We start from the raw sequence: 23460 nt of genomic DNA on the forward strand, positions 1-23460 counted from the left end.
CACCATTCATGGTAAACCATGGCTTCCAGCCCCCTTTGTTCCCCACGCAGGAGTATGATACAGCAGTGCCCTCTGTTCAGGCCCAATTCAGGAGGGTCCGACGCGTCTGGCGGGAGACGAGAGCTGCTCTGAGCCGGACAGCAGAGCGGAACCGGCGTTGGGCGGATCGGCACCGCATCCCAGCTCCCGATTATAAGGTTGGCCAACAGGTCTGGCTCTCCACAAAAGACCTTGCTCTACAAACAGATTCCCGAAAGTTGACCCCCAGATACATCGGTCCATATCCCATTGAGAAGATCTTGAACCCCAGTGCCATTCGCCTTACTCTCCCTGCCTCTCTCAACATCCACCCGGTCTTCCACGTTTCCCTCCTAAAGCCGGTCACTGAGAGTCCCCTTCAGCCTCCAGCGCCTCCACCGCCTCCCCCACGTCTCGTCGATGGACACCCAGCCTACACAGTCAACCGGATACTGGATGTCCGCAGGCGAGGCCGAGGTTTTCAGTACCTCGTCGACTGGGAGGGGTATGGCCCCGAGGAGCGCTCATGGATTGGGCGCGCCCTCATCCTCGATCCACAACTGCTACGCGATTTCTATGCAAGGTACCCAGACAAGCCTGGTAGGTCGCCTGGTGGCGTCCTTTAAGGGGGAGGTACTGTTATGATCCTGCCTTTTGTTCAATGCTCACGCCTTTCTCCCTGTTTGCAGGCTGTACGGGTGCGAGAGGGACCGGTCTCCTCAGGGGCGAGGCTAAGTGGCAACACCTGTGGCTTATTGATTGAGCCTTTTTAAGCGCAGGCCAAACACAAACCAGTTGCCAGAAGATTCCAGCACAAACGCTAGAAGCCTCTCTCCTGAGAAGACCACGTTTCATGAATAGTCTTTTGTAGTGCTTTTTTCCCCTTGTGGGTGATTTTTTGTTGAAAATTTGCTTTTTTGAATAAACACTTAACCACCTCTGCAATTGGGTCCTGGACATTTCCTGATCACCTCACAACAAATTGCTCATTAATGTGATTGATTTTTTTGTTAACTTTATCAATATTTGTTATCTTGGCACATAACGGTTCTATTGATGTCTCACACCCCCTTTGCCGCTACATACCCTTTAAGATTTTTTTTATGCTGTCACAGGCACTTTCAGTATTTTTTATGCCCCTGAATCTGGACTTTTACTCAACCCTTTAACACCTAAGCCTATTTTGGCCGAATTTGCATGCATTTGATGTTGCCTTTATATTTCAAAGAAAAAATTTCACAATGGCCAAGTTGGGTCCCTTTTTTAAGGACACCTTGATCTTCATGTCCAAACTGTTGTTTTCTTCACTGACCAATTATAATCCACGTTTTGGACCCAAAAAGACAAAAAAATCCCAAAATATTTTTTCAAAATTTGTAATGTTAATGTTCCATTGACAAACATGCTCGACCAACCGTTTTGAAGCTTGATAATATTTATTCTACTTGTTAGGTTAAACATTCAATAGAAAAAAATAAGATTGAATAGTTTTTTGTTTGACAATTCAATACAAACAGCAAGTATGGTCATAGGCGTTTTTGGCCTTTACACATACTATGGTCAAAACGGGTTATATACAGTGCAAAATAGTGAGAAAAAAAATAGTATATATCATCTAACACAAAAAGGGTTTGGAGGATATCTCTTTGTGAAGTTAGGTATTCTACCCGTCACCTTATCTAAAGTATATATGTACATGCAATGAAGCTTCTCGAACACTCATTTTTATAAAAATTGAAAAGATTATAGTGAAGTAAAAATATATATAACACTGAAAAAAGTATTTTCAAAAATATTGACAAGTAGTTCAGTTCAATTCAAATTTTTCTGGCATACGACCCAATAACGTTTTTTTTTTGTTTTTTTGCGAACTCAATAAAGCTTCTGCATGAACAGGTCACGGAGCTGCGTCACACACAACGTCACACAGCCTAGTCTTTCGCCATTTGCGCGCTGCTGTCAGCCTGTCACTTCTACTCGCCGAGACGCCGACTCATCCCAGGAAAACAACGACAAATACGGCTCATCTTCTTCCTTGAGTTAAGGAAATAATGCATTAGCTTGCGCTAAATTTAGCTTTAGATCCATTCTGCACGTTTCAAAGTCGCTTGCTCAAACCAACCGGCCGTTGCTTGCCTGCATGTCTCCTTTCGCTTAGTTGGCGCCTCGCTCGGAAATTTATAAAAAATGTCCACATTCGGTTCGTCCTTCTTGACATCACAACGGCTCTTGGGATATGTAGTCTTTTGTGCTGCTTTCGGTTTTGAAAAAGGACAAGAAATGATGGAAATATGGAGATAGACACATGGTCCATGCAGCGTTTTAATGCATATTTATGAGTGCAATAAAACTATAAAACTCAAATGACATTATCTCCCGTTTTTCTTGGTCGATTGACTTCAAATAAAAACTGGTGTGGACATCAACTTCAAATGAGACCAGTCAGCGGCGCGTGGATGACGTAATTACAGCGTGACGAAGCTTCAAAGACGACATGCGTAAACGCGTCGCTGCCGACATGCTCGGTGTTAAAGGGTTAAGTAAAAAAAAAGTGAGTACTTCATCCACCACTGAAAATATATGCGATCAGTCAACCACTACCTGAAACAAGTTTCACCAATGGCCAGAATTACGTATACGTCTTATTTATAAATCAATGCGCAAAAAAGTATAAAAGAAATTAAGGAAAATAATTACAAAGTTAAAAAGAAACTAGCCCCTGACACCAACTTCACTGAAATTCAGTAGCAATATGTGATAAAAAGACGTATGACAAATCTAATTTTCAAATTCTATCCCTGGAAGGCTGAAAACAAATCATTCCTGCAATGAGACATGTCTATTAAAACAGCAGACACGGAACAAACCTGTCCGATCAAATTATTGCTCCTAGCTTTTGGTGTGTTTAATTGTGAAATAAATATGGTTTTAACCGGTGGTGCCCATTTTATGGCTTGTGTATGAGTGGGATGCTATGTATAATGCATTATTGTCTATCTAATATGCTGCAATGACCTCCAGTATTCGTTCAATTCCGAGAAAAATTTCAAAGGTGCAATAATAAGTTAGCAGGGCCTCAGACCAGGCAGACTAATGAAGTGGACAGACGTAGGGTGATCCATTGCATCTTCATGATTTTAAAAATGCAGAAGACTGAACTATAGAATTTAGGAGAATAGATTAAAAGCATAATGATGGGAATTATCTAACCGCAACATCTTGTTATTCAGGAGACTACAGAAGCTAACAATGAGTCAGCGCCGTCCCTTCTGTCTTCTCCCACTCGTCCTCTTGTATATTATGTCCACTCGGAAAGATTGGTGTATTAAGTGACAAATTGTAGTTTTTTTTTTTTTTTTTTTAATCTTTTAAAATTGTTTTGACTAATTCTACATTACTTAAAACGTTGCAATGCCTAAAGGTATAAATGTAAAAGGAAAGACCGTTGTGTTATGTGACGAACTTAATGTGGATTATATTTACAAATACAGTTCCTAATGCACTTGGGGTTTCTCTCCCTTTCTTCTTGCATCCTCCCCGTCGCTTCATGGCCCAACTGAAATTGAATTCAATTTACTTCTTAATTAAATTTCAGACAGGAGTTCGGCTTGGCTTTAAAAAAGATCGATTAAGGCGTGGCTGGTAACGACGGTCCCAATCTATCCCCCCACTACTCATTCCCTTGTTTTCTGGACAGGAAGCCCATCTGGGGGATAACCTCGTGACGAAAGGGGAGCAAAAAGATGCAGAGTGGCCATCTAATTGGAGAGGAGTGCAGCCAATTCGAAGGCTTTTTAAGAGTCTCTCACTCGGCGACAAAAGGGCATTTCGGAAAGAGTGATGGCGAGCTGGAGCGCAGTCAATTGAGAAAATAATCGGTTGTGGTGTAGTGAGAGATAAGGAAGATGGTATGCCTGGGGCCTTAAATGGTGCAAAAGTAACAATCAACTATCCTCAATTAAAATGCATAAAGCTCCTTTTGCAAAGATTTTTGCAGGGTTAAGGTTTTGTGTTGCTGAACCGTCATACAAAATGCAAATGAAATTTTTTTTCGCAACATTTACAGTATTTGGAGTTTTGTAAATAGGATGGTCTGTTTAGCATGAAGAAAACCATAAGGGCAACTATTTAAATCCTACTAAAGGAAAAAAATGAAGTAACTTGCCCTCATGACAATTTATAGGGTGACCGTATTTTGATTTCTAAAAAAGAGGACACTCGGCCCAGCCTAATGATTAAATTTTACTCCAAGTTCATTCAAAGATGGCTTGTCACCAATGTTGTTTTTGGCAGCCATTTTAATTTTCGGTCTTAATCTTACTCAGTAACGCGTTACTGACTGATTACTTTCTTTAGTAACGAGTAATCTAACACATTCATTTTTCCAATCCAGTAATCTGATTGAAGTTAGTTTCCTTATTGTCTGTGCGTTACTATTTTGTTATTGCCCCATAATGTATGTAGAATGAAGAATAGACCCTACTCACGTGACGTCACAGCCACGCCCCCGCGCCATGTTGTCCGGATACTAGTCATGTTAATGCATTAGCGCTTCGTAAATTCCTCCTATTATGGCGTGTTTTTCTGCTCGTTAACATTAATAATCAAAATGGTGAAGTCGTGTGTGGCGGTCGGTTGCAAAAACAGAGAAGATAGACGGAGAGACTTGAATTTTTACCGTATTCCGAGAGACCCGAAGAGGAGACCAAGATTGACTGCTGCAATTCGACGAGAAAACTGGGCTCCAAACGACTACCACAGATTACGTAGTAGTCACTTTATATCTGGTAAGATGCATTTAATATATATTTAGAGGGTTTTGGGCTGGGAACCACAATTAAGATCATTGCTAGGCTAATCGCCGACAACATACACTCAGACGTTGTGAATGAACTACCTGAAAATATATAATTATAAGGGGATAATCAGACAGTTGTCATAGAATTAATTTACAATTTCACCATTGAGGTCAAAAGCCAAAAAATAAATTCAACTAGGGACAATCTGGAGTAGTGCTATCGCACTTCATATTTATTACGTATTATATATGTATACAGTGAGAGTGCTATCGCTAAACCATATAAACATTAAAAGCCCTAGCTCCATTGACAAATGATATGAAATACATTAGACTGGACAGTGGATGTTAGCAAGAACAAAAGATTTTGAATTGAAAATTTCGTAACTCACCTTCCGAGCACAAGATTCCTGCCGAATTTTCGTGTACGAGGACCTGTTTCACCCGACCAGCAACGTAGCATTTATAAGCCTCCAAGCTCTTAAAGTTTTTCAAACTTTCGTGAGAATAGGCTGATTTTGTGTGGACAAGATAGTTGTAAATATCAGGATATCAGATGTCAGGCGAAGCCAGCGGGTCGAAAAACATCGATTTAGGCATCAAATACGGATCTGGCGAATGGATAAACTGAAGCTTTTCCACGTAACGCCTTTTATGCAACGGATCCAATGAGTTTACAGCGTCAGATAACACCGGGGCTTCCATGAATTGCTCTATAACTTGCCCGACTAATTCAAAACAATGAGAATAGGTCTGAAAAAGAGGTACAATATGGCGGCCGGAAACAGCAACACGCCCATTTTGTGACGTAGGTGAGTAGGGTCTATACTTTAGTCATGTACGAAGAGCATTTCTAATCAAAATGTTGCTCTTGCGTTTGGGAGTCAAATTTTCTCATTGGAGAACAAAAAAAAAAAAAAAAAAAAAACAGGGTTACGTGTATTCTCATGCCGTGTGGGTGGCGCTGAGAGACTGAGTGCGGGCAAAACAATAGCCGAGCTACCTCGTCAGGACGGGAATAATGACATCCAGGAGAAATACCAGAAACGGCTGCAATTTGCTCACTGGAAACGAAGCCATTACTTCACATTTCTGTCTGGTGAAGATGACAAAAATATCTCTGTGCGTTGTAAAATTTGCGCTGGCTCAAAATCACTGCGGAGTGCGGACCCCTAAAAACTCCACAACCAAGTCAAGAAACCACTTGGAATTACAGCACAACGCGTCAAAACTCAAAGCAAAGCCTACAGGTAACGAGAGCACTTCTACAGTTTGTAATCAGGCTTTACGTACATTTTATAGTTACAGTTTGTAACCATAGGCGGAGTTTGACTTGTGGGGGGCCCAAACTTTTGGCCTGTACTGTATATACTGGACTGTCTCAGAAAATTAGAATACACAATATTCTAATTTTTTGAGACAGTCCTGTATTTCAAAACTCAAAAGAATGGACAAAATGAAAGTGCAGAGCAAAACCAATATAAACATCCTAAACATTGTCAACAGTTCACTTCAGGTGCAGGTATAAACGAAAAGTGTACTTCCAGTACTTTGATTCACAGATATGGCACAACAACACACAGTGCAAAACAAGTGTACAACAAAATGTTTGCAAATGTACAAACAATATAGGGTGATTGAAAAGTAACTCCTGTTTTAAGATAATTTATTTAAATGTTGTAAACATTTTTGTAATTTTTTCGAGTATGCTGCTTGATGTATGGTAATGAAATCTGTTTTCATTTTCTTTCTGACTGCAAATATTGTAAGGCAGAAAATGGCCAATTCTTTTCCCGTGGTAATATGCACATGTGATGGGAATTTAGGAAGTTGCACGAACTTAATAATGGAATAGAAATTAAATTTCACTCACTTAATCTTTCCCTTTGTTACGTGAAAGCAGAAAAGCTTATTCAAAAACAATATACTTTTAAGTTAATACGTCTTTCTTAATATTTAACTTTGATTAACTCCATAAAAGAAGTTACCAACTTAATAAAACAATGAATAGTGAAAAAAAGCCATTTTTATGTTGAAAAAGCTCATGTTTTCAAGTCATACCAACTAGCCTCATGAATCATTTTTTAGAGTGCAGCATCTAGACATATTGTTCTATCAAACACAAAAGTTCTTTTGGCTTAAAGTACAGCCGTTTATTTTAAGGAGTGGTGCGAGAGCAGACTGCTTTTTCAGTCTTGTCTGTATTTTCTGCCATATACTGGACTGTCTCAGAAAATTAGAATACACAATATTCTAATTTTTTGAGACAGTCCTGTATGTATTTTTTTCCAAATAAAACTGGAGTTGCCATGTCCAATTTATTTTGAAAAACAAGGTACTCTTAGGCGGCACGGTGACTGAGTGGTTAGCACGTCCGCCTCACAGTTCTGAGATCAAGGGTTCAATCCCAGGCTTCGGCCTTCCTGTGTGGAGTTTGCATGTTCTCCCCGTGCCCGCGTCGGTTTCATCCCAAAAACATGCATGGTAGGCTGATTGAGCACTCTAAATTGTCCATAGGTATGAGTGTACCTGAATGGTTGTATGTCTCCTTGTGCCCTGCGATTGGCTGGCAACCAGTTCAGGGTGTCCCCTGCCAACTGCCCATAGTTAGCTGAGATAGTCTCCAGCACCTCCGCGACCCTTGTGAGGAAAATGAATGAGTTGCTCTTACTCAATAAATTAAAGTACCATTTTGCATCAACTTTTGAGTTGAGAAATTAAAATGAAGTAGTTATAGCAACCTAAATGAAGTAGTTTTATTTCTTATTAATGCTATAAAAATTGAGTTGGTTCTACACAATAAAGCTTGTGGAGGACAATAAATAATGATGGTTCAACTAGAATAATTGAGTTAGTCCAGTTAGAAAATTTATAAGGGAAGTACTTAATCATTGCTTAGTTGAATTTACTCAAAAAATTAAATGCAAATTGTTACAACAATTTTTTTAAGTAGAGCCAGTGGATTTTTTTTTTGAGTGTGCAATAGCAGATTCATGGTGCATTAAGCCCCCGAACTATTTTTGATATGTCCGTTTTACCCTGGAAACCCCCGTTTACAGATGTCGCGCCACCTCTTTTGTTTCAACTCAGCCATAAAAAGAATGTAAGTAATTATATTTCTTATTCAAAATGTCTGTCATTTTTAGCTTAGAATCATTAATTGATGTGTAATATTTCCTTAAAAAAAAAAAAAAAAACACTTTAGAAAATGATTCACTCGCATATTTTAAACTTAACCAAATTACCTCAAAATGAAAAAAATGGTGTCTGTAAATAAGTCACTGATATCTACCTCATAACTATGGCTTAATTTTATTTTATTTATTTTTTGTTACTGTCGCATTATCCCCGATATGTTAGATGATAAATAATCGATCCAAACAAAGAAAAATTGAAAAAACACGTTTAAGAGGGTAAATATATGAAAAAGAACATCTCGACCACTCCTTGATGTCTGCGATTTCTGCATTGCGACTCTTGTTATATTGTTACACGCTTCACCCATAAAATCCCAAAAAAATCCGGCTGTGGCCATTCACCTCTGTGTCTTGACACTCGATGATACATGGAGTTTTTGGATCTAAAAAAAGGTAAATCTCGATAATATCTAGTTAAAATCATGGCATCTTTAATTCTGCTCTCGCATGCTCTCACCTGGAGTTTGGGTTTTACTGATTATTTTATTTTATTTTTTTTAAATGCCCTCCCGTTCAAAATTTTTCTTTCCCTAGAAAATTGAAATTTTAAGCTTTCCAATGATGTATCACACATGCATATAGGACAATTTTCAAATTTGACCAAATTGGGGGTCTCAGAGCAGAACTTCAAGTCACCTGAGTGTTTTCCGCCATATATTAATAAATCTTGACACTGTTGTTGTTCAATTCTCGGTTCAAGCTCAGTTGTTGTTGAAGCTTTTGAAAGCTTAGGTTTTAAGAAATTCTGAATATCCATCCTCAGCTGTAGTTATGGCTAACCAAAGCAAAGGACCGTCTCTAAGGTGCTTGTCATATGACCTGTTCGAAAGGTAATTTGACCCATTATGAAATACTTACTGCTGTAGGATTCTTGTTCATTTCATTCATTTTTATTGTTTATTGTATTGCTTCAAAACTTTTATAGACGACATTTTAACAGCTAGGTCTTTATTTTAAAGGGAGTGCTCAGAATTTTTAACATTACGCTTAATCTTCGAGTTGGCAGGGGTATAATTAGTCCTTGGATTGATTTGAACATATTCCGTGCAGGGCTTAGTGTCAGGGCTCCGGAGTGGCTAAGCTAGCACGAGTCAATGGTGGTTGAAATCAACTCATTGACTAATTAAACCCCCACTAACTCGAAGCCTTATGTAAAAAAATTCTGAATTTTTTCCTTTAAATTCAATTCCCGGAAAGTCAATTACACGCGATGACATTTTTCTGTCGTCATTCATAAGGTAAAGCAGCAAAGGGCGAAAATTTGGTAAAAAATTAACTGATAAATTACTTTTAAAGTAAATTATTCACTTTGATAATGAAGTAATCAGTAAAGTAAATAGATTACTTTTGAGGCGTAATCAGTAATTAAATTACTTTTTCAAGTAAATGGGTGACAACACTGACGAAAACTCAGGCACATTTCGTCCAGTTTTAGTCGACAATTCTCAAAATGTTTTCGTCTATAAACTTCAAAAGTTTTTGTCCATGAATAAGTAAATAAATTAAAGGTTTCCAACAATTTCGAATGAACATGAAAGACGAGCACATACTGTAACTGTAGCGTCTATAAGGACATCACCATTTTCATGATGATAATACACACTGAGCAGGAAAACAGCACATTATTTGCAATTAATTAAACTCACCTGGACGCCACGAACTGTATGCAAAATGTTTTCCAAGAGTTTTAGAAGACACTCACCGAGTCACCGCGCTGAATGCTAACGCAAACGCTATGCTAACGCTACAAGTTAGTTTAGTGTGTGATCACTGAGCACAGACCTTTAAAGGCTAAAACAAAACTTACCAAGCAGCACCTGACATGTGTTTCACAAAAGGAGCTGCCCCCGTGAGCACACGCACACGGGGGCAGGGGGAGCGCAGCACGCCACATGAGTGACACGGCCAAATACTGCTCAATGCGTTCTTACTACACATACAGTACAATCAGAAATATCGCACATTGTGAATATATGATGGAAACTACGGTGAATACTCGTGTCATCAGACGACAGCTGGCATCCATCTCGTTATGTATTACCTTGGTAACTCACCAGGCACATCTACGGCGTGTCAGCGATTCCGGCGCGTCAACGCACCACTGACAGAAATTAATAAAATCAATTGGCATGTTATTTTGAAAATCGAATGGATCCACCGTATTTTTATATGAATGACTTCTGGTCTGCCCGATCCTACCTAATAGTATTAATGCAGGAGGGTCGCGTCTCGCGTCAAATAATAAACTCTGCCGTTCTTTTCGAGTGCGACGCGTTGAACCGCTTCTAGGACGCGTCTAAAATACGGCCACACTGCGACTGGTGTACACCGGCTGATTGACTTTAACGGCCACGTTTCACTGTGTTGAGGCGGCGTTGTCGCGCCGTAGACGTGCCTGGTGTATTTTCCAGGTTTAGTCTCCCAAGACACGCTTTCAGTGCGTCATCGTGACATCATCGTCATGAAAAAATTGTTCGTTGACGAAATATTTTCGTAATCATCATCATTGACGAAAACAACACTGCTTGTTGTCACTTTAATATATTTAACCCTTTATTGCCATATGTATCACATTTGATACACATAGAATTTCATGATTTTGAGACGTATTCAAAAGTTTGAAATTTCTTTCTCAAAAAAATTGATGGATACAAGTCAACACATGCATCTGCAGGTTCCATTAAGACCTTGTTTTTCAAATTTTGGGATTCTCTGACAAATGCTTCATTTTGCAGGCCTTTAAGGTTAAAGTGTACCTCCTTCGTCTGGATAGAAAATTCAGTTATATCACAAAATAATAGCTATATAACCACAGATACAAATTCAAATTCTCAGAGGTTACGCAACAGGCTTTATTATTCCTAAAATAATAGAACAATAACGACTAAAAAAAAAACAAAAAAAACTGGAATGTAATAATGATTTTTTTAAAAAACGTCTCTCCTGTTTGAGCGAATCATCCTTGAATTAAATAATAGCTGTTTTTTCAATTCTTACTGTACAAATAAATAATCTTAGATAATTGGTCCCGTAAAAAATAATGAAAACCGGACATTTTCATGAATTTTTAAAACCCCGCCGGATGCCCCGGACAGGATGTAAGGAGTGGACATTTGGTCTCCTTAGTTTTTAAGACCAAGGTACCTTTGCTTGTTCTTAGAGTTTGCAAAGTCATTGCTATATGTCTTGAGTTACAAACCAAGTTTTGTTTGTGACACCATGAAACCATCTATTTATATAATCGTTCCAGAATTGGGCCTTTTTCATCCTTTATGGGGCATGCAAATAGAAAAAAGAAGAGAACAGGAGGCTAATTAGGAATTGTGTTCACGCTTCCCTCTCGTTGAAGTGCTTCCTGCCCGCTAGACCGTCCCCCCCACAGTTCCCTTCATCTTCATGTGGAGAAAAGGCAATTCTGAGAGTTCCTGACACATTTTTACCACTGTAGTAATGAGTTTAAGTACTTGATCCAGCCATTATTCTATTCTGTAGAGCAGACGCCTCAACCAGCTTTCACGACACTCTTCCTGGCCCGGCCTCCTACGGGAAGCCGTGGCGCAATGTCTGTAGGAGCTGTCTCGTCAACTGATCGTGACGTCTATGTTTCAACATCATCATATGATATTGTTTAGCCACAACTGGATTCATTTCCTCATTACTATTCGTCCTTCACACAGCCGCTGGAAACAGAAATGTTGTTCAATCTATACAGGCGACCTGGAGATCAGAATTTTACGATACTGCACGCCGGCCCTCATGGGAAATAGTCTCATACCTGTCAAGTTGTACGGTTTTGGCATAATTTGTATAAGTGAGCACTGATTTTTAAATGTGTACGCCGTACGTTCAAAATCTGTACGTTTTTCGTGCATTACGTTTTTTTTTTCCCAGTTCGGATTTTGTCACCGTTTCGGCAACGGGACAATGTGCGGTACTATGCGTTACATTGGTTGAATGACGCGAGAAAAGTCAGAGACACGGAGAGAGATGAGTGTTTGTTGTGACGCTGTAGCAAACGCGATGCTAGGCTAGTTGGCTCCAATATTTCCTGACTGTAGCCGACTGCCTACAATCTACGTCTAGATATCACATGCATATAGGACTACAGTGTATCATAAAAGCGGGTACACCCCTTGCGTTTCTGCAGATATTTAACTATATCTTTTCATGGGACAACACTGACAAAATAACACTTTGACACAATGATAGTATGTGTTCTAGTATCTGTTAGTGCTCAGACCATACGCCGCACTCTACATCAAATTGGTGTGCATGGCTGTCACCCCAGGAGGAAGCCTCTTCCGAAGACGGTACACAAGAAAGCCTGCCCGTGTCATCAGACCATAGGACATGGTTCCAGTAATCCATGTGCTTTGTTGACATGTCATCAGCAAACTGTTTGCAGGCTTTCTTGTGTACCGTCTTCAGAAGAGACTTCCTCCTGGGGTGACAGCCATGCACACCAATTTAATTTAGAGTGCGGCGTATGGTCAGGAAATATTGGTATGGTCTGAGCACTAATAGGCTGACCTCGCACCTCTTCAATCTCTGCAGCAATGCTGACAGCACTCCTGTAACGAGTCACATGACATTTTGGAGGGAAAATGACAAGCAGTACTCAATTTGGACATTTAGGGATGTACGTATTTATTAAGGGGTGGACTCACTTTTGTTGCGAAGGTTTAGATATTAATAGCTATATTTTGAGTTATTTTGAGGGAAAAATAAATTAATTCTATTATATAATCTGCACACGGACTACTTTTCATTGTGTCAAAGTGTCATTTTGTCAGTGTTGTCCCATGAAAAGATATACTTAAATATCTGCAGAAATGCGAGGGGTGTACTCACTTTTGTGATACACTGTCCATGCAAAATGACTGACTCGGTGGTGTTGGTAAACACTCGCCATTTTAAAGCAGTAGACTTCTCAGAAAGGCTATGTTTTAGTGAACCTTCCTAGCTAACCTAAGTAACTTTTTATCTAAAATACTCTTAAATCGGCAAAATCTTGACTTGAATCGATCCTTATACGATGAAACAGTTTTAAAACGTTCACATGTCGAAGGTAGACAGAAGGGAACTAATGCAAAAACGGGAGCAATTTTAACAACTTTAACGGTTGATTCACTACACAAAATGACATAGCAAAGGTTACTGTTTTTTTTTTTGGGGGGGGGGGTGAAAAAAAAAATATGAAAGGTAACACCAGTTATTTTGCCAAGAAACTAAGTACTCTTACATATAGGTAACTGTGTTACTAACGCAATAACTGTTTGGGAGAAGTAATTTGTAACTGTAATTAATTACTTTTTAAAAGTAAGATCAACAACACTGGTCATCAAAATGAAGTCTGCAGAATGAAAAGTGACGGAAGCAGAGATTTTATTCTGCCAATTTGTTGCCGAGCACAATTTGCCTGCAACTATTGCTGATCACTTCTCAGAATTAGCAAAAGAAATGTTCCCTGACTCAAAGATTGCATCGGTAAGGAAATTTTAATTTATAATTGGACACACTAACGAACTACCTTCAAGTCAAACTGAATTGCGAGCTGAAGTGCCATGAAGTGCAGCCATCAAAAGACATGATAGAAATTGCCAAAACTGCTACATACAATTATAGCAAAAGTCAGTGTTAAATTTTAGTAATAATTATGTAGCTGAAGATATTGATTGTTCTTTGATTGCACCAGGTTATACGTATGTTACAATATTACAAAAAATTCATATTATTTTTAAAATTTTGTTTTATTTTTGTTTCATATTGCACGCTATATACAACGTTGTAAGATAAGTCACCCATATGTAAGGGCATACGTCACTATTTGTAAGACTGCCAATGCATTCGGGTTGATAGGTATGCAGTCTTCCTACACTACCGCTTTTGTCCACCTACGCCACTAAAATCGACCAAAACTGAAAGTCCCCTAGTGTTGCTTTGACAGCCTCCTGACAAAATATTTGGCTCGCAATGAAAATGGGTTTAACATCCATGCCTGAGAGGGTAAAAAGGCTCAATCAAGCTTAAGTACAGTGGCCATAAAGTGTTGGGGAAAAAAGGCCCAAGCTAGAGAGAGTGTGTTGGGCCTTAAGAGTAAAAATGCTCGGAACCACCAGTGGCCATAAAGGATAAACAATAAAATAAAAAGCCTCAACAAGGGTAAAAATGGCTAAAAGTACATTTTGGTATTGAGTCCCTCCTACCCCTCCTGTATTCTTTTGGGGGATGTAACAAGAAAGGGAGATAAAGGCAAAGGCTAATTAGACTGTTCACATTTTCACTGAGGGGGAACGAAACCCACGGCGCCTGCGCAGATCTCAAGCGAATGAAGCACTACACCATCAGTGACTGAGATTTTCTGATCTTTAATGTGAATGTTTAAAAAAAAAAAAAAAAGCACAGTCATCCCCACAGTATACTTGATCTTCCACGTGACAAACAAAATGAAAAAATGCCACAATTAAATACCACTTTATTAAGATCTGAATCTTTATATATATTTATATATATATTTATATATGTATGTTTATAGGTTTTCTGTCACTGTCCTTTGCTGAGGTGTTGCAGTCTCTAAGGCCAAGTAGATCCGCCAAGCGTGGGGGTGTTGCTTCTGGTGTCTCTTTAGTCCCAACACCAGAGGTCTGGAGGTCGCTATTGCTGCTTATCCAAGCGGGTAGCTACGAGGCCCAACTAAAGCAGGGGCTGCTACCCGCCATTCCCGCAATGCGTGTGAGAGGAATGCCGGCATCTCTGTTGGGGTTGGAATTTTGTGGTTGCAGGGGCGAGTTTATGTACCACATCCTCATGATCTAGTTTTACCGAAGATACTTTGAACACAAGACAAGATGGTTGCACTTTCATGATGGGATGGATAGCAGAAAAGGTAGAAAACGATGAGCTCTTACTGCTAAGCTCACAGGCGGATTAGCTGGCTCGACTGCCATGATAACAGGAGGGTGGGCTGGATAGCAGTGAGGCAAGCGCAAGGGGGTTCACAGGCAGGTAAAGGGAGTCACGGAGAGGTCATGAGGGGCATATGGCTGAGGAACATGCCAATGTCTGGATGGGGGGATGGAGGCTAAAGTATGTGTAGAGAAAATGAATGCGTACCGTTCCTTGGAGCTTTGGCTCCCCCCCCCCCCCGACGTAATCTTTAAGCCCGGTAGCAGTGATGCATTCGGCAACAAGATTCTATATGGATATTCTATATGGATTGCTGTTTGGTGGCACATTCGGGGCTAATTCTGTAACTCAGCCCTCTCCCTAATTCTTACCTTTTACTGAACCTTAATCCCAGTGTCAGTGTTCCATCCCTGATATTTTCTTATCCCAGCCACCCCTAATCTTCCCTAACTGTCATTTAAGCCTAATGCTTACCCTTAACCTAACTCCAACCTTTTAAGCCTAACCCTTTGTTAATATTCATTCAAGTCCCATTTTGTATCACATTCTTTATGAAATATTGGGAGTTAATTTGAGTTAAAACACCTTTTTTTCCCCTCTGGGTTATACAGATACTTCATTTCACATTGCTAACCCAGTTAGGCTTTTTAAAGGAGCAAGCTTCTGCAAAGGACCATCTGAAAAAAAAAAAAAAGCTCCCGTCAGCAGATATACACCATAATTTATTAGGTTCTTGCTCGGCCAGTGCAGCATACTTTGCCCCGACGTCTTTTTTTCAGCAGATTCCGTCTCCAAACCACAAGGCAAACAAATTTGTAATTGTCGTGAAAGTCGGGCTAATAAACAAAGTAAGCAATACGTTATCTAGTCAGGGTGCAATTTTCAGGTAATAGGATTGAATTTAAATTGTTTTGTCTCTATAATGTTTGGGAGTTTGGTCATGATCATTGGATGGAGCAAATTGGACAATTCTGCACTGTAGATGATGTTTTTTTTTCTTCTTAATGTTCAATTTAAAACCCGAATAGATAGCAGATGGTAAATGGTCCATTGCAGCTGAAGGTCCGTGCTAATTCATCGCTCCGTTGTGCGTTGCCCTCCGTCATTGTTTATGACACACGCCAGCCAACGGTCATTTATCTTAATGAGAGCATTTAACTCACAGCTGAACTTGGAGCTAAAACATCCCCGCCGTGAACGTCCTGCCAGCCATCGAGGAATATGTTCGGGCCCCTTGGTGAAAGCTTAATTAGTTCTAAAGGAGATTAAATTATACGCAATTATTATGATAATATTTTCATTTTCTGTCCGATAACGGGGTGAGCGTTGTGAGCGAGTGTGTTTGTGGGGAGAGAGCAATCTCGCTGGTAACAGTCAAAGTTATCAAGGCGTGAAATCAGGAATCCTGACGGCAACAAAATGTAATCTTTTTTTTTTCCGCACACACAGAGGGACAAAGGAAAGAGCAGCATTCTGTTACATTCTAGTTTAATTAAGAGCTGGTTTTGGTGGGCTGCCTATGTCTATAGCCACATTTCCACCAAATGGTGTGGTTTGTTTTAGTATGTACACATTATAATTTCCAAAATAGCCATCCTTTGTTAACGTGCCAATTAAGGATCACGTCTGATTCTTTTTTTTTCCCCCCAAACACACAAGTAGACTAAGCCATTTACATGAAGTTAAAAAAACTGAAAAAAGTAAGCTCAAATATGTATTTAAACTTTACCTATCAAAATTGTATTTTTACTTTTTTTTTGTATTCTTTTCATTCAGTCATTCATTCATTTGTTTATTCATCTTCCGTACGTACCGCTGATTCTCACAAGGGTCTAAGGGGTGCTGGAGCATATCCCAGCCAACTATGGGCAGGAGGTGGGATACACCCTCAATTGGTTGCTAGCCAATCACATGAATTTTTGTACTTCAAAAATTTATTCAATTATGATTAATCAAACAATACGACATTAAGTGAATAAAAAATATGCAACCGTATATTGGCTGGAACAAAGACTACTTAGCACCTCAGCCTCACAGTTCAGAGGTCCTGGGTTCAAATCTACCCTTCCTGTACGTTCTCCTCCTTCCTCCATGAATTTTCTCCGAGTATATTTTCTTCCCAAAATACAGCTACCCTTTGGTTTTTGTTTTTTATTTCATTTGGGCTTTGTGTAGTAACACACGGGGAAAGCGCTGGCCGAGCCCTGTTGGACGGATACCACCCCAGAATCCTCTGAGACTACTATTCTGCCAACAACCCGCTGAATTTCAACAGAGGCGGCTTCTGCCAGAGACTGCCTCTCTCAGCCAGTGAGCTAAGCGTTGCTCCCAAGGAGCTGGGCAGGGCAAGGCATGTATGTGATTGACAGCTAGAGGTCTGCTTTAAGTGGCACTCCCACACAGCCCTGCAATTGGAAGGCAGGCTCTATTCATCATGATTCTGGAGGTCTATTTTATATACTCGGTGTTATTCATTTAATTTTGGCAGTAGAGTTAACATTGCGATTTCTTCTCGAATGTGCTACCACAACCGGCATGTTGGTGTTTTACATTCAATTGCAAGAAAGTAGAAATGCTCGGATAATTCTGTGACCATTACAACCTTTTGTCTTTTTTACACTAGCTCGTAGATATTCTGCGTGAAAGGTATGGAAATGAGGGAGGCCTGATGTGGTCGTGTCAAAGGCAAGACAATGGTTGTGTTAAAGGTGATAGTGGGAAAACTAGGACAGGGACGGTAAGTTTAGACTGACTGCAGACATCTACGAGCATCAAATATCCCGCTTGTTTGGGAAAGGCACAGGCTAAAAAAATCCTGGCTCTGTTGTGCTATGTATATTTTTAGCAAACTGTGGGTTGCTGGTTAAAGCCAGACTCTATGAGTGGCGGACATTGCACTTTGTCTGAAGTGACGGACAGTGACTGGACTTAATGGAGAGTGACTAGGATTGAGGTAAGAACTTGTTTGTTGGCGCTGACGTTCTCTACCGCATTGTGAATGCCTTGTCCTGACTGCCACTTTATGTGCATATGTATATTGTTTTGTTGTTTTGCATATATATTTTTTTTACTCCAGTCAGGCTACACAGTGGCAAAACAATACACAATCCAGTTCACCTCACCTCGCCCTTCCCACCCAGACATGTCCCCTACCCCGATGGCAAATAGGGCATCTCATTGTGGTAGTTGTAGTCCGGGCAGACCTTTTGTACCAAGCGATAGTCTGTGCTGTAAAAGGAAATGTAGATGCAGATGACTTTAAAAGGCTTTGAGCAAATCCAGGACACGTGGCTCTGGATCTGCTCCTGGAAACAGGTCTTGGATGGGTCGTAGTTGCACAGCGAGGTACGCTTGCTGCGGTCCACCTTCTCGTAGTCCACACGGCAGTTGAAAATCTTGGAGTCCTTTGGGTAGACCACACTCTGGCGCTCTAGGTCAAACTCCACAGCCTTGACTGGGGGCACCAAGCTCACTGAGATGTTGCCCTGCCCAGTGGAGTTGTGGCGGAAGTAGACGCTAAACGTACCGTTGCCATGATCTACGATCTTGCCGGTGATGAGCAAATTCAGCCGTACCGTCTTGATGTTGGAGTAGAAATCTCCCCAGCCAAACATCTTTTTAAACTTGCCCGTCTTGACGATGGGCCGCCGTTTGACACGGGAACCCGAGGCATCTGGTTTGAGGAGGTCGCTGCCCAGCATCTCCCAGAACTCCTGCTTGGAGAACTCCTGTTTGGAGAAAGCAGCAGGTGTGCGGTAGGGCAGCTCCAGCGAAGTGGCGTTGGCGGCCCGGCCTCTGCCGTGAAGCATCCAGCGACTCAGTGGCGAGAGGGTTGCCTGACCGCTCAGGAGACCCACAGTCTTGGAGGAGTCTCCCGAGGAGCTCCTAAGGCTCGATGAGTCCACCTCCTGACTCAGGGCAACCTGGAACCAAGTTGAAAAGTTGAGAAACAGTTAAATCAGAAGTAGTGGACTTGTCACATATCTTAAACTCGGACCTAAATTTAGCTCTTAAGACCTGTGAAAATCTCTTTTTATTTTATTTTATTTATTTTCTTATTTTTTTTACCAAACCTTTTCACATTTGGAGATGTGAATTTACAGCATAGTGTGCAATTTTGGTTTGTTTTTGCATTTTTGTATATTGTGCGCAAGCCCGGCAACCCACTTGTTTGTTATGATACGGAATGCACAAGCTAACTCACGAAGCATGTATCCTAATTAGGGGTGTGACAAAATATCGTAATATATATCGGAATACTTTGCATCCTAAAAGGTTATCGATAGGTTCATGCCAAGAATCAAGATATCGTTTTAAAAAGGTGTCCATGTTTAGAAAACAAACATATGAAACCACCAAGTTGCTACCAAAATCTTCCACCATAATACTGTCTCAGTTAAATCTATGGCTGCTATAGATGGCACTCGACGCCCAATCCATTAAAACTGGGAAGGGCGAAAGGACATTTGTTAATTCGAAACCAGAGCATTCGAAGTCACGCTTTACGATTTTTGGGGTATTTACAGGTCACTTTTTGTTCATTTTAGGACATTTACAGGTCACGTCATGTTGAGTTTGAGTCACTGTCAATTCATTCCAGGGTAACTCCCTGTTCTGTAACACAAAATCAAGGAAGTGACCCATAAAATGCCCCAAAATCAACAGGAAGTGACTGAAAATAGACAATGACCTGAAATGGCTCAAAATTACCTCGTTGCCTGTCATTGGCTGCCGCTGATGGCCATAGAGGTGGGAGGGGCCCGTTTGAAGTGGGAGGGGTTCATTTGCTGCCACGCTTCCAGTTCGAATGGATTGGATGTGTACTTGAGATAAACTTAAAGCAGAAGGATGAAGACCGGGCTTGTCTTTCTGTTTATTAGGTGTTTTGTCGAATGATTTTCTGACCAATGTATCGATAATCGTTGTGTCGCCATATCGTGAGATCATCATTATCGTGAGCTTTGCATCGCAAATTGTATCATATCGTGAGGTACCAAGAAGTTCCTACCCCTAATCCTAATAGGAGTGCTGAATATAATTACATTATATTCGAGGAAAATGTTTTTGATGAAATGAATTTGCTTCGCAGCTTGCCTAACTAGAAGGGTGACTTGATATGGTTTTGCTTGAAATTTTGTGGGGTCTCAACTTCACTTTCACTTTTATGAATGACCTATAGAGAATGTGTATGTCATTGGATTTAGAATTGTTATCATGTCTAGTTGGTATTACTTTTTGTCTCATCAGTCTTTCATTTTACAGTCACTGCCACTTTGTATTTCAGTTTTTTTGTACTTGAAATATTTTTAATTACTTTTGGACAGTGTTGTTAAAAACAGCGTTACAGTATAACGGCGTCATTTTTGTGTTCATTTTGTAACTGTAACAGTAGTCTTGAAACAAATCTGAATAAAGAAAAGCATTGCAATAAAATAATGGAAACTGGTTAAACCTGAGAGAAGCTGAGATCTGTCATGACAGAACATCGCTTCAATGATACTATCTGGCGCCATCTAGCGTCGTAAATGGGTATAACGTCTAGACCGTGAATTTAAGACGACCCCCACTTTTTCAGTCTTATTTCAATGCAAAAAACACCGTCTTATATTCGGGCCAATACGGTAATTACTTTTCCCATCTTTGCAACACTTCTACAGTTCCTGAGGATGTGAAGGCATGTGTTACTACAAATTGGTTGAATGACGAGAGATGTCCGAGAGACACGGCGAGAGCAGAGCGGGAGAGGGTAGGAGGGAAGGGGGTTGTGAGGCCATTGGAAACGGCATGCTAGGTGGCTCTGAGCGCTAGAATAGCATTAGCGTTCTCGCTAGCATTAGCATTTAGTGTGGCGAGTGTCATCTCAAACTGTCCGGCAATTTTTTTTTTTTTTTAAATACAGTTCATGCCGTTCAGGTGGGTAAAATTTTAATTGAAAATAATGGACAGTTTTCCTCTTCAATATGCATTATCATCACCGAGTGGGCATTGTTCCTGTAGATGCTACAACATAGTGATAACTTGTTTTGTTTTTTTATTGCCAAAAATAGTCACTTGCCCTAAACTTTTCTTGAATGATGTATCCATAAACCTTGTGTGATTTTTTTTGGGGGAAATCAAAACAACTGGAGCAAAAATGGAAGAGATCCAGAGCCTTACCTGCATATTGAAAAATATATACATTTTAGGGGTGTGACGGTACACATAAGTCACGGTTAATTACATACCTCGGTAGGGGGGTCGCAGTTTGGTGCGGGTTCAGTATGACAGGAAAAACAAAAATGCTTTTTTTCTCACAGCATTTGAAAGTTAAAGTTTGTATACCATTACACTCTTATATAGGGGGAATTTAACAAAATGTAAAAAGGGTGACCTATGTTTTTTGGGGGGGAATTAAAAAGATGGTTCAATTCAATCAGTTAATATAAACATATTTGATATGAAAGACGTTATAGAATGGATCATGTAGTAACCTGTAGAACATGATACGTAACGTCAGCTACTTTGCCGAGTAACTAATTACTCTTACGTTGAGGTAACTGAGTTACTAGCTCAATTACTTTTTGGGAGAAGTAAATTTGTTACTGTAACTAATTAACTGTAACTATTTTTTTAAAGGTAAAGCAGTGTTATTAATTTTACTTTTTTTTTTTTTTTTTTTTTTTTAATAAATCATTTTCTAAGATCCCTGTAAATACTTGCCTTCCTTTCCTGCATCTCTGCGCTTGTGTCCACCAACCGGCGAACACTCCAATGCTCAAAACGTGACAATATGTGACTTACTCCCTCCTTTGTTTATTAGCAAGGGGTAAGGAACGTGCCACGAAAACAAATGAAAGGTTTAATCAATATTTAATTTACCGTTCACACCTCCTGTGGTGTGTCCATGACATTTGATCAATGTGATACAGTATAGCATGTATAAATGTTACAAACCTGGCAGGTATTACATTCTTTTGTTTAGCTCGGCTTCACGAGAATTAATAAAAAAAAATCTGTGGTGTGAGTTATTCCCACAGCACTCCTGCAATGGAATGCCGGAGAAGCCCCAAGGGATCCTGCAATTGATTCAGACAGAAAATCCGAAATTCAAGGTCCGTTAGCCTCGCGGTCTTTGGCTGCCCGGTCGATATATACGCCAGGGCGGGCTATAATCCTGTTAAACAATAAAGCTGTGCTATTAAGAAACGCTCTCCAAAGGTGTTTCTCACACGTCAATGAGCCCGATCCGCAGGCGCATTTACAAATCTTCATCCGAGGCACCGCTATAAAATGCTCGTAAAATTGATCTTTCGGTTTTTTGTTTTTTTCCTATTCTGTATGTTGCAGTGTTCGGAATACGGCCGATTTAAGGAGGCCGTTACAGAGTGTTGATGCCCTATCACGTCTTCAGTGGAGCTCTTTGTTGCCTACAGGAATTACGAGTTAGCCTTTTAGTTCAGTTTTGTAGCCTGACTTCCTTTGTGTTTGAATAGAACTTTCATGAGGCAAACTTCTACAATGTTCACACTTCACCCAAAAAATGGAAAACTGCTTTTCATGGAATTGAAATACACTAAGTCTAGAATATTAAACATAACATATTTAATACAATGTACAGTGATCCCTCATTTTTCGGAGTTAAAGGGGATCAGAACCTGCCGTGATAAGTGAAAAACCGCGTAGCGCCCCCCCTTTCAAAAAACAAAAAAATATATATATATTTATTTATTGTGAGTCTAATGCATTTATTAAGATTTAGCATTGGAAAGAGCGACATATAAGACATGTTCTTACACTTTTTTCCTGAAAGTATAGTTATTTTTCTTTTTTTTTTTATGTATATACAATGGTATATGCGAAGTTCATTTGTTCCAGGACCTTGTTTACAAATCGAAATGGCCGTATGTCGAGCAGGATTTTCCTATAAGAGTACATTAATACCGTAATTTCCCAAATATAACGCGCAACTTTTTCCCCAAAATAAACTTGTAAAATCATGGTGCGCATTATAAACGGGTACATGGATGGAGACAGAAATATATATATATATATTTTATATATATAAAAACATATATATAAAAAACAATTTTTTTTATTTATTGACACGGCCATGTTGTGTTGAACAAACATAAGCGACGATCCGTTGCCGACATTTACGGTACGTGACGTCACCATTTTGTTTCGGCAATACTTCATTCTGATCGGCCCAATGATTTCGTCTGTGTTAAAGTCTGCTTTTTTCACTCTTCATAAAGCACAGAATTTAGTTTCCTGAACTCATTTGAGTCAACGTTCATCGCAGCTCCGCAACTCGGACCATAACAAATGTGACAACACAGACTTCCTGTGTCCGTCAAGTATATCTGTCCCTCGTGAAACTCAAACCCAAGTAACAATAGTTCCTATTGTTACTGTCATGTCGACAGCGATGAACTCTCTCGGATATCCGACTTTCGTTCTCACTTTCATTTTATCGTATCAATCCGTGGAGGAAACATTTATTCATCATGATGAATTTAAAAGAAAATTCACATCTGTTTTGTTTTCTCCTGGATTCTGGTA

General features: G+C 39.9%; 1 protein-coding gene across 1 annotated transcript in view; it reads right to left on the reverse strand.

Moving 5' to 3' along the window:
* Positions 1 to 14399: 14399 nt before the first annotated feature.
* The window catches only part of LOC130932077 (neurexophilin-1), a 57445-nt gene continuing 48384 nt past the window's right edge, over positions 14400 to 23460 (reverse strand). The window contains exon 2 of the mRNA XM_057861460.1: positions 14400 to 18842. Coding sequence (XP_057717443.1) covers positions 18069 to 18842 — 774 coding nt within the window. The 3' untranslated portion in view covers positions 14400 to 18068. The remainder of the gene's footprint in view (positions 18843 to 23460) is intronic.

Source organism: Corythoichthys intestinalis, chromosome 16 (assembly GCF_030265065.1).
Source record: "Corythoichthys intestinalis isolate RoL2023-P3 chromosome 16, ASM3026506v1, whole genome shotgun sequence".
Lineage (NCBI taxonomy): Eukaryota > Metazoa > Chordata > Actinopteri > Syngnathiformes > Syngnathidae > Corythoichthys > Corythoichthys intestinalis.